Raw genomic sequence first — 12,655 nt, forward strand, 5'->3', positions numbered from 1 at the left:
AACGTACATCGGAGAAGACAAGAAGCAGGTAACTAAAGGTTGCTACCCAATTTGCTGAGTAACTGTGCACTCCACTTCGCGGCTTAATAACTTCACTACACCACCATACCGGATAAATTGAGCACAAACAGAGCACTAAATGCTACCCACCGCTAACTAAAGACCAAACATCGTGACGAGATAAGCCTGTGTAGGATTATGCAGGGAAGGTCATTCCATTCGAAAACAATATGCAATTCCTTCGACAGGCCCGGCAGCAGAATATAAGAAAATATCAGCCTCTAACTGAGCAGCTGACTCTAAGGAGGGTAGCCAAAAAAGGGCCGGCTCATGAACCCTTTGGATTCTCGCGCCACTAAGCGAAGCTCCTGGAGAGACTCATGATAAGTGGCACAGTCCGCTGGTTGCAGGACTTCCATCATTAGCTTTTTGGCATGGTATTACGAAATATTATATCAGCGCAAGTAGCGCCACCATCAGTAACAACGCAATAACTCAGCGCCTCGCAAATTTAAACAGTCTTATTCAGCGGTCCTCTTACCAATATTTGGTTGGGCTTCTATGTGTCAGTGATATGCCATACGACGTGGTCCGGAAATCTTTTTGAAAATTCAATTCACACATTTTGCCAGTTGTCGAATATTTTAGGGCCGTGATTTGCAATGCGAGCAAGTGCCTCCGGCAGTCATGCGTTCATACATTAAACTTAGCCAAACCGATAACAAACAACATTCAAGCTTGTTCTTTACTTTGGGGGTTTCACGTTTCAAAGTATGTGCGAGGGCTATGTTCATAATGTGCTTTGGTAGAGTTACGCGACTTCGCTTAATCACGCACATTGCAATTTTTTCGCGTCGTGTTTCGTTGAGCATATAATGATTGGTTGTTTGCTGGCTTTTCATCGTGATTGTGGCAAACATTATTACGAATTTACTGTAGATGAGTTGCGTTCTTTATCTACATAAATACAATATATGGTATGTTAGAAGTGGTATGAAAAGTATCGCATGTCAGCGCGAATACTGCTATGGATGCTGATTATGATCAGTCGTTGATTTCTCTATTCACCGATATTTGTGAAAGGCAGGAGGTGTCAAAGTATGAGGTGCCCAAGCTCTTTGCAGATAACACTGGGAGTGTTTAAGGAGAGGTGCGTTGAATATTTGTTTCCTAGCTTTTAGGAATGTGAATGAAAAATAATTAAACAATACTTTTAATAATGAGATAGTTCTGCGCTAGTTCGGAACGAGTGCAATTCCTGCAGGGCACTGTCAGCAAATTTCCATTAACTTTCCGAGGAATAGTTCATCCAAGACTTATGAGGCACAGAAAGTCCCTTCTTCTTCACTTTCTCTCTCCCTTTCGCTTTCCCTCTCCTTCCCCTCGCCTAACCCTAATGATGAACCAGAAAAACTGAAAAAGCAAGTTGCTGTAAGTTATAGTAATGTGAAAGGCAGACTTCATTGTTCTCGTTCAGAAAGCTGAGCCTACTAATGACGACGTGATGGATTTCATTTAGCCTTTCATTTCTAATGAAGAAGAAAACAGAAAGCTCCTCTAGCGGACTTCCTAGTAATAGCAGTGATTATTGCCATTTATCTCGATTGATGTCAAGCCCCACCCAAGCACTTAATGCGACAAACCTATTCCACTGCAACATGTTAATGAATTATATCATAGCTAATCGATTTCTAGGCAGGCACCTAGAGAAAATTCTTCGTTCTCTATGGACCTTTCTATTTGCTTATATCTAAATTGGAGAACCATTCACCTTCCTTTAAATAGACGTGCTACAAAGCTATTTGCCTCAGCATCAACTATAGCGTCGACTCCTGTTTGTTTTGTTTCGGTGACGACCTCGTCCAAGATCGAAAATGGTGACTCTATTTCATCACCATGGGGCATAGATGCCGAAACCCCCGTGTACTCGCTCAATGTTGCTAAAAAACGGAGAAGAAAAACTTGAATCTCCTTTTTAACAAGCACACAGAAACTTGGATCTCCTGTTCTTCTGTCTCCTGTTTCCGGTAAAGCAATCGATTATATTTGTTCTTCCTTAATCTACTACTACTCAGCCATGGCTTCTGAATGAAAACTACATTCCCATTGCCTTTTTCAAGGCAGATCAACGTAATATCGTAAGCCACCTTAGAGTGGTGATTTACAGAATCACGAATTACCGTTGCGGCCCTTGAGGCTGATAGTGTTGCTTGGAGTCTCCGAGAAGAAAAGCTGGCCACATACTTAAAAATGCAACCCTACTGATATGACAACGAAGAGAGACTGTAAGCGAAGCAGCAGAAAGATGACGACAGTTAACGAAGACTACTGAAAGGATTGGGTATCGAGCGGCAGTAACGAAATAATTGAAATTTAAAATATCATAAATTTTGTATTTTCTGAACTCTGTAATTTCCATTTTTTTGAGTTACTCATTACTAATTATATTTCTTCTATAAAAAACCCTGACAAAGGGTGAAATAGTTAAGGACCACACGGTAAGTCTCTGGCAAGCTTGAATCTTCCTTCTAACAAACACATGTAATGTTGGCCATAGTGGTTTTCGATGAACCTTGCATTTTTCCCTCCATTACTACTCAGCTACGATTCCTCTGCATTTTTCATGGCAACGTATTGGCGAAATCCGCTTTAGGGTACGGTATCATCATCCGAGTATAATGCGATCGGGAACTAGCTCCTTCAAGTATTACCTAGAAAGATTTTATTAGGACAAGCCGTATCTTGAAGGTCCCACTGTACTTAATTTTACTACATAGGTTTATTTTTATTTATCAGATTTATTAAAGGTACATTTTTTTCGCTTATCCTCCATCAGCACGGGGCCATAATCTTCTTCTTTACTTTTCTCTTACAAATATTGTTTTTTATTGCCACTATCCCAATGTATCATATTCATCCATCATCTTCTACTCACGCACTCTGATCCACTACCCTTTCTCATTGTTATTGCTACTCTTTTCCTTTCCACTTCTTTGTAAAACGCTCGTCTCAAGTTTATTTTCACCACTACTTTAGCAACGCTTCGTCTCGCGCTTGAGTATCTCCTCCAAACGACGTCGCTCTTTGACATTTAAAACATTCTCCAATTGTTCCAGCGTTAAGTTGACTTCACGCTTCGAGTGCAATGGCGGCCAAAGTGTTGTAATGGAGAAGGTCCTTAGAGGGGAATGAAGAAACGTTAGAAATTTTAGTTTTGTTTTTGTGAGTTTGTATTAAAATATGTCAAAAATGTTTGAAATACTACTTTGCTTGTTGCTTTTTTATGCGCTTTTGTTGTTGTTGCTGTCCTTGTATACTCGAGCGATTAACACAGCTCGGTTTCAAGGTGTTAATTGCTTGACTACAAAAACAACAAAACAACTATGGAAGTGTTGGTGGACGGTGTAGTTGTAAGTGCGAAGATAACTGTTTCACTTGATATTTTTGTTGTTGTTGTTGTTGATGTTGTTTTTATGATTAAGCATTTTTGGTGTTAACAACGAATTAAGTCAAGAGTGTCAACAAAAGGTGCAGAAAGTATTTATGTAGTTCGCGGTATTGAATTGCAGTTAGTTGTGCTTGGCTGAGCGTCTATTTTGTTTTTGCAATAGTTTTGAACTTTGAAGTGTTGCTTTTGTGGATGTCAGTTGACCTAAATATTTGTTAGGTGAACGATATTAGATAACTCAAGTAGCAACCTTTTTAAACTCTTGTGGGTTGAATGCATTTTTTGGGAAATATTAAAGAAAGTGGCTGATTTATTTTAAGTCTTTATTTATTTTTAGACTAGGAATATATGAAGGCGAAAATATGGCTCTTGTGACTATGGTGGAACAAGTATTGAACCTCATCTTGGTAGGTATGCAACTGATAAATTGGGTATCGTGGAGTAGGGTTCTCTCCGAGCACCCTTTTTCTGATCACCAATGTACTCAGAGCTTTGTTCATAAATTATGTCTTAGTGGAATATATTATAGAGATCAAAGTGGAAAGAACGGGAACAAGTAAATCAGGGCTTAAGAAAAACTGCTAAAGAAACTAGAGTGGAAAGTTTCATCTCCGCAAGCAATAGCCTTGTCCTTTGAAAACTAATTAGGAAAAGTGTAAGTCCCTTGGATGTAGGTCAATGGAAGCAGCATTTGAATGGAATGTAAAACAAGTGGAGTTGACCCTAAGTTAGGTTAGAATGAATTGGTCAGTCCGCGAGGAGCTCACAAAGGCTGAATGAGGCTATTGTGTTACCAAAATGTTTCTCAACCATCAACCATCAAACTGAAAAACCTTGTCAAACATCGGAATCTATGTTATAAATAAATCTGCCCTCTTGGCGAATCTTATACACTTTCTATGACGTATTCTTCTTGGAACTTCCAGATTTTAAAGATGTGTTGCTCTTAAAAGCTGCAGTCTAAACATGGAGAGCGCAGGATCCGAACAGTACGTAGTACGAGTACGTACTCGATCGGTTTCTTCTGCAACCCGTACTTCCTACATCTGGTATTACTGACGAAGTCCAATTTAGAAGTATGTGTTCAGCCTACAGTCCCCTCCTTGTAGTGATAAGAGTACGCCGTAAATCTTAATGTTGTAAGCCATCACATGATCTTCGACATTTTACAGCCCCACGATTTCCCTACTTGATCTATGATGTGTAATACTTTGTTGCTTGGCTGTCGATATAAAAGCTGACCCGAATGCAGTTTAAGCTATATTTCTCAAGTAGTTCTACTGCCTTGATCACGTTTTTTACTTCCACTTACACTAAAGTAATCTAGCAGCTTTTAGGATTTGTTTATTTCCGGATAAACACACTATACCACAGACATTACCCCTTCCCTAGCTGTGGGAACATCGATATAAACGTGTTCGCCTCGTTCCCTATTTGAGCGCAGTTGCTCCAATCGTTCGCAAATATTGTGTCTCTAAGAACCCCCTCGAAGCTAAGGTACGCATTTATATCATTTACAACCGCTAAAGCCTCAATGAGAACGAAAGTGCGATAGGTACGTACACCCCAGCATTATTTTTCATGCAAAAAGTGCCGTCGAGGCGTTCTTCAATCTCCCCTCAGAGATGAGCTTCCACAACTTATTGCTTGGATTAATTCCTAAGTGATTTGTACACTTCTGCAGGGATAAATCTTCTAGTTTATGCCTAGTCATATTCGGCATCTTATACCCCTTAGTAAGCAAGATCATAACCGTCTTGTCCACGTTGATGGTTTACCATACATTGGATGCCCAGATATGTACATATATACCGCTGCGTCGGATCAATCAAACAGCTAATTTTTGGAAGGTAATTTACACTTATCACAAATGGAATGCCATCTGAGTGCGACGTGAGTCGGACCGGTCCCTCGTCGAACCGTATGAGTAGTTGAGAGCAGGAGTCCCTAGAACCCTAAGAATTTGCTCGGGGCTTCTTGCCAAAAATGAAGGGGCATGTAATAATATCCTGCTTGAAGCTATTGAAAGAATAGAGGTTGGTTTGGGAGTCGAAGCGGCTCCCGGCTCGATTCGTGAACAAACTTCTGCGCTACAGAGTGGGGTGGAATAAATTTGAGGGCACTTTCAGGACAAGAGTGTGCAGTGGTAAAAAAAATGTTAGGTCTTGCATCACTTTTCTGATCGAGCCCATCCTACATAACCCTACGAAGTACTTAAATAGGCATCACTAGGTGGAACCATTTGCAAATGGAACTAAGCAATTGTTAATGGCATTGCATGCTTACTTTGGAAGGCTCATGATAGAAAAAGGGGAAAACTGAGCTACATTTTTCGTTTCCCTGATGAAGGTGCTAAATTGTGTCGAAACGCGTGAAAGAAATAGATTCTTTTTGTTTTCAAAGATAAGGTTGAAAATAGTGACAAAATTATTTTTCATCCATTCTTAACCATACCCGAAACCTTATGGCTACTGAATGATCACCAGAACAATCTTTCCTTTATAAAAAAGAGGATTTAATACATTAGTGAGGGCGATATCTTTTACATCGAGCCCTCTCACTAGAAGTTTTTCAGCTACAAGAAAGAGATGTGCAACAAAACTCGCCTTAAGTATACTAAAAAACCACCTCTACTGCTGCTACTTCTCAATTACGTAAAATGTTTCTTTATAATAAATATCCAATTCCCTGTTCGACTTACCTGTGAACACGCATCGCATCAATGGCTGTTGGTTGCATGATCTCATGATGTTTTATTTCCTTGCGGAATTGAGCATTGTAACGACGGAATGCATCCTTGTAACGCCTTTGGCAAACTTTCTGACTATGAACAGAAGATGCGAGCATGAAAAGAGCAAGATACAAAAAAGAGCATAAGAAAATCGACAAGATGATGTGGGGTTGTTGGAGCGCAAGCAACGGTAAAGATTACAGGTGCAGCATACGAGAGTAGCAGCAATGCAAATAAAAGGACAACAATAATGTACAAAATATGAAATGAAAATATTTGCTGTATATACAAAACGAGAAAAATATTGGAAAATGGTAAACCAATAAAAGCGAGGAGTATCGAAAGGAGGCAAAGATGTTTTTTTTAAAGACATTTGTCTATGCAAGCTTCAAATTATATCTGCATATGCACGAGTACATTAATGGAACCAACCGTAAGGCATTTGCTTACCAAAGTACAAACAACAAACGACACAGTGCGCTTGTGTTAAGCACGTACCAGAACAAACCTTAACTAATGTGGAATATGGATCATCGCCGGCAGCAAAGCGTAAACATAGACTAAGCTAAGGAGCTATGCGAACGAATGAAGGCAGGCAGGCTGGAAGGCGGGTTGAGTATCGAGGAAGCGCAAATCAAATCAAGCTAAACGAGGCAGTAAGGAAATGCAATTTCCTGACGAATTGTAAAAAAGATTTGTTGCGATTTTGCGTTATCTTCCTTTACGACAACGAGTCGTTATTGTTAACAACGAAGGAACTGTGTAAGTACACAAGGCTAAGTAGGTAGGTAAGCGAAATAAGAAAAAAGAAAAACTGCAAAGTATCACTGACTTGTTGTTGTTACAAATGAAGTTGTACTGGATAGGTATCTTGTTGTAGGGGATTATTGTAGGGGAGATTATATATACAGGGTGTGTAAGGTTGACATGGAAATACATTATATGATAAAATTTAACCGAAGCCAAAAACACAACCAAGACGGAAGCAAAATAGTCCTGAAATTAAAGCGGAAACAGAGACAAAACGAAAATAATTTTGAAAACTTAAGCAAACCCGAAATCGGGGTGAATTTCAGTTTTAAGGAATATACATTTGTCCATGCGCAGTGTAAATCCATTTCGTTTTAATATTTTCAAAAACTTTTCGGGTCGTTTTAGCCCTTCATCGATGGTTTTACTTGAGATGATAACATCATCCAAGTAGGCTAGCACTTCCCCACGTGGCATTTGTGCAACTATTTTGTCCATCATACATTGGAAAATAGCAGACGCGTTTACAAGACCAAACGGCATGCGGTTGTATTCGAAATGTCCGTCGGTAGTTACGAACGCGGTATATTTTTTTGAGGATTCGTCGATTTCATTTTGGTGATACCCAGTACGATGGTCAAGTGTTGTTAAACAAATTTTCCCACAAGTTGCGCAAATTGTTCCTCCATGATCGGCATGGGATAGGGTCCTTTTATGGTAACCTTATTAAGGCTGCGATAATCAACACATAAGCGATGTTCGCCATTCTTTTTATCGACAAGAACTACTGGCGCGGCGTATGAGGACTCACTTGGTCGAATTATATATATTATTACTCAATAACTCTGATACGATTTCCGATACGATAGCGTGTTTAGCAAACGGAATGCGGTACGGTTTAAGACAAATTGGTACAACAGTAGATAGTTCAATATTCATTTTAGAAATGTCACACTTACCAATTTCAGATAATTTGCTTGCAAAAATGTCAGAATATTGTTTTAATAACTCTGATAGATCCTGGCGATCGATTGGACTTAACTCATTGTTAACGTAAATTTTATTTATTTATTCTATACGGCACTTATCTTGTTCAATAACTTAGCGATTACCCGCGCGGCACAGTACACCTCTTCCTAACAGCACGGATTCACACAAGAAATCATCTTCAATGACAGGCATATCAGTTGAATTATTATTCCCGTCAATCTCGATAATCATACTTACAACTTCGGTGATAGTATATTGTTCACCCGCGAAGCCTCTTAATGTGGTAAGGTGTTCACGCACTTCCCCGATTTTCTGCGCGAATGTTTTTCGAATGAGAGTACGATTGCTACCGGGGTCAACAAAAGCTACGGTTTCTATTCCATTTACTTTTTATGGTTTTTAGAATCTTGTCGTCACATGCGCGCTGATCGATTTTATTAACGCGGTTATCAGTTTTCACCTTACAGTTTGCGGTTTTATGTGTTGTACGTTGACACTTTTCACATCGCGGCTTTCGTTGCGGCTCGGTATAATTTATGGAATAACGTCCAAGTTTAAAACAGTTATAACACTTAACTTTTTCGAGTGGTAACGATTTTGAAGAGTTTTCATTTTCCACGACCGCAGATTTCCGATTAGTCTATTTTTCTATCGGCGCGTTTACTTTGGTTACCGGCTTAGGCGGTGCGATTTTCACATCGTTATAAATACTGAAATTTATAATGTCACTCAGTAAATCTTGACTTCGTGTATAGTTATTAGATATTTTTTTTACGTAAATCCCTACATTTATGCCGTTTATAATATGGCGTGCAATACTTGAGTCAGATAACCCCCCTTTTGCACCCAGCGCGAGCATATGGTAGTAAAATTCTTGTGCGGATTCGTTGTTTAGACGTTTTGTTTGTGCCATCTTAATATGTACATCGGCTTCGTTTTCGATACACGGAAAATCTATCAAAAATTTGTTAACGAACTCTGGCCACGAAAAAAATACACTTTGCAAAGTCAACCCAGTATTTAGCTGATCCCCGCATCTTTTGTTGTACGACAAACAAAAGTGTGCTTTCTCTCCATCCATATACCTACATTTTTAAGATTTTCGACGCGTTTTACGAATTGTTGCAAATTTAGAGAGCGATCGGGTGATGGATCGAAAAACGGCAAGAGTTCAACAATATCGCGCACATTCTCGTATGGATTATAGTAATTAGGTACTACCGGCGGCGCGCGAATGTGATCGAACGTATATGGTGTGTACGGATTATGGTATAAGACGAAGCAGAAATAATTTTGAAAAGGATAACAAAAACCCAAGCGGGAAGGAAACGAAAATAATTTTAAGAAATGAAGTTACAACCGGTATCAAGACAGAAGGAAAATAATTTCCAAAAACTAAGTCCAAACCAAAAGCAATGGTGGCAAGAAATAGAAAAAATTTAAAAAAATAAAGCTGAAACCATGGGGCTCCAATTAACAATAAAATTCCCACCCGTAAAAACTGAAATAATTTTGGTTTCAGAAACTGATATAGTCTCGGTGTGGAATTGAATTAATATTGAAAATTTGATCCCGATATTAACTGAGACGGGAATCGCAAAATGAGAGTTCCAGAAGCTAAATTTACCAATTCACTGTTAACTGTGTTAAATGAAAATACAAATTTAGATTTGATAGTAGGAGATGATGTTTCTTTAGCAGATTCTAGTAAATTAAAAAGTTTGTTTGTAAAATTGTATGTAAATGTGCAGCGTTCTTACGAGCCGAAGGTTAAGTGTCAAATGAAGTTAACACTTAATAGTGTTAAGCCTTTTCATTGTTCCCCGCTGTGTTTGGCTTATAAAGAAAAGAATGAACTTCAAAATTTGTTAGATGATTATTTAGAGAAAAAATATATTAGACCAAGTGAATCAGAGTTTACATCGCCAATAGTGATAGTACGTAAGAGAACGGGGGAAATAAGAATGTGCGTTGACTACAGAACTCTTAATAAAGTTACAATGAAGGATAATTATCCTATTCCTCTCATAGACGATCTACTTGATAGGTTAGTTCATAAAAATTTTTCTCTAAGTTGGATCTTAAAAATGGATTTTTTCACGTGTTTATGGATCCAGCCTCAGTAAAATATACGTCGTTTATAACCCCAATGGGTCAATTTGAGTTTTTACGGATGCCGTTTGGCTTGAAAAATGCTCCTTCGGTATTCCAACGGTTTGTCAATAAGGTATTTTCTGATATGGTGAAGTCGAATAAGTTAATTGTGTATATGGATGATACAATGGTGGCAACAGAAACAGTGGAAGAACATTTTGAAATTTTGCGGGAAGTTTTTAAAAACAATTTGGAACTTCGATTAGATAAATGTGAGTTTTTAGTAAAGCGGATAAAATATTTAGGTTACTTGATTACTGAAGAAGGCATAAAGGCAGATGATAAAGGTCTAGAGGCTGTTACAAATTTTTCGATTCCAACAAAAGTTCAGTGTGTTCAGAGTTTTTTAGGTTTATGTTCCTATTTTAGGAGGTTTGTTAAGGATTTCAGGAGATAGTCCCTAGATGGTCCGTAAACAATACTTAAAATTTTTCTGAAAACAAATCCGAGATATTTTCGAAATGATATTCAAGCAATAAAGAATGGATTGGGAAAGTGATTCCGAAATTAAAAAAAAAAAACCTCATTAAATGATCCCCAGCGAGTACCGATTGATATCGAAATTATAAAAAAAAAACTGCAGGAACACGATATGATCTGGCGAAAGGTACCGTAGTTGCACCGAAAAAGATTCGTTAATCCCAAAATAATATCGAAAGAGCTCTGAGACGATTCCGAAATTATACATAGAGCAGAAACCCGAATAGATCCAGAGATACTGTATAAATCATACACAAAGAGTACCAGAAACTTTCCTGAAAACAGTCTCGAAGTAGTCGCGAAATAATCCTTAAACAAGTAAGTAATGCTCGGGAATGAAAGCAAAGTTTGCCGAAAATAGTCCCATAATGGTCCGCAGATAATCACACTATGATCGCAAAATGATATAGAAAAAACCGGTAGTAACTTGGTATAAGTACCGTAATAGTTCGGAAACATATTCCGAAAAGATATCGAAATAGCTGGCCAAATTTTCCGAAATAGTTTTCATGACCCATATCGTTGGTCGGTACCTCCTTAAGGGAAACTCTTTATCAAAAATAAGTAGGTACTTGAAAAGTCATAATAGTTTTCTAGACTTTAGATGGCGGATTGATATTGAAGTCTTTCAGGTTGAACCACTTACATTTGGTTAAGCCATTATATGTACATCTAAAATAACTTCGAAGCATTTTTGAGCTCACGACGTACCCTGTAAGTTAAAATCATTCATCAGCGCTTTTCCTTCATTGCTGGTGATTCCTATTTCGTATATCTAATGTAATTTCTTCGATACTACCCCCGTGCACCCCAAATTTTCGATGCTGTGTTATTTTTTTTATTCTTTACTCTATTTTTATTCTTACTACGTTTGGTCTGGGTTAGAATTACTTGTCGAGTTTTCCGGTGCATAGCCAACACGTCGTGCGATAAGTAAGCGGTACCATTGCTTTTGTAGCATATTCATCGGTCTTTTGAATGGATTTGTATCGTTTTCGAATTTCATCACTGCTTACTGCAAAGAAGAAGAAGACATATAAAATAAGTACCTAAATACGTCGTATGTGCAAATACACATACAAAAGCGAGAATTTTTATTATTCCAAATTAAAGAAGGATGCTGCTGCTTGCAAGGTGATGTCGTGATGTACTCTGTAGCACTGGAAGTGCAATTGCAATTTTAACTGATTGTTAACACATTTGCCTTGTATGGCTTTGCAATTTTTCACCTGCCTGTTTGTTTTGTTTGCAATGATTTCTTATGATTTTCTGATTTCGATATTCCTTCGCTATTGGATTGGTCCCTCGCAAAACAAACAGTTCGTTGGCAACTGTTTACATCGAACAAATAAGTTGGCAAAGTGACCCATTTGTGTTTGTTTGTCTGTGTGCGGGAAAAATTGTTATTTTAATGGTTGCCAAGCAATGAATTGCAACTTAGAAATAATATGAAATTTTTTTCCCCAAATAACAATGCATGCATTGGAGTGCTGAGAGACAGCACTTCTTCCAGCCTTCAATACATGCCATGCCATTATTTTCTTTGATCCCAACCTAAAGAGCGTATTCACTCGTTTTACACTAGACTTTGAAATAGGCTCAGTGACACGTTGAAGAATCGTTGGTAAGCTTCACTTATATTTTAAAGGTAAGGGCTGAGGGCCTGTTCAGGCATAGTGGAGTCTCAGAAGTTGACTGTTATCTGTTAATCAGGTAGTGCGGAGAGAGAAGGAGTAATAAATGAAAGATAAATAAAGGTAAAGGTAAAGGTAAAAGTAACGGCAAAGGTAAAGGTAAAGGTAAAGGTAATTGTAAAGGTAAAGGTAAAGGTAAGTTAAGGGTAAGGGTAAGGGTAAAGGTAATGGTAAAGGTAAATGTAAAGGTAAAGGCAAAGGTAAAGGAAAAGGTAAAGGTTAAGGTAAAAGTAAAGGTAAAGGTAAAGGTAAAGGTAAAGGTAATTGTAAAGGTAAAGGTAAAGGTAAAGGTAAAGGTAAAGGTAAAGGTAAAGGTAAAGGCAAAGGTAAAGGTAAAAGTAAAGGTAAAGGTAAAGGTAAAGGTAAAGGTAAAGGTAAAGGTAAAGGTAAATGTAAAGGTATAGGTAA

At 38.1% G+C, this 12,655-nt stretch overlaps 1 protein-coding gene across 1 annotated transcript; it reads right to left on the reverse strand.

Annotated features, from left to right (window-relative positions):
• Nucleotides 1-2,897: 2,897 nt before the first annotated feature.
• On the reverse strand, nt 2,898-11,812 carry LOC137242789 (uncharacterized). Its single transcript, XM_067770042.1, has 4 exons — nt 11,634-11,812; nt 11,420-11,568; nt 6,150-6,272; nt 2,898-3,177 (listed from the first exon to the last, which is right to left on the reverse strand). Exons 2-4 carry the CDS (start codon nt 11,557-11,559, stop codon nt 3,033-3,035), a joined length of 408 nt encoding a protein of 135 aa, XP_067626143.1. The 5' UTR covers nt 11,560-11,568; nt 11,634-11,812; the 3' UTR covers nt 2,898-3,032.
• Between the last annotated feature and the right edge of the window lie 843 nt (nt 11,813-12,655).

This window comes from Eurosta solidaginis, chromosome 2 (genome assembly GCF_040869045.1).
Source record: "Eurosta solidaginis isolate ZX-2024a chromosome 2, ASM4086904v1, whole genome shotgun sequence".
Taxonomy (NCBI): Eukaryota; Metazoa; Arthropoda; class Insecta; order Diptera; family Tephritidae; genus Eurosta; species Eurosta solidaginis.

What these genes read in the sequence shown, in the direction of transcription:
- LOC137242789 (XM_067770042.1), bottom strand. Translation starts at nt 11,559, where the DNA reads ATGAAATTCGAAAACGATACAAATCCATTCAAAAGACCGATGAATATG. An exon ending in TCTAACCCAGACCAAACGTA is followed by an intron (nt 6,273 to 11,419) that starts GTAAGAATAAAA and finishes TTCTGTTCATAG; the next exon opens with TCAGAAAGTTTGCCAAAGGC. An exon ending in GATGCGATGCGTGTTCACAG is followed by an intron (nt 3,178 to 6,149) that starts GTAAGTCGAACA and finishes TTCCCCTCTAAG; the next exon opens with GACCTTCTCCATTACAACAC.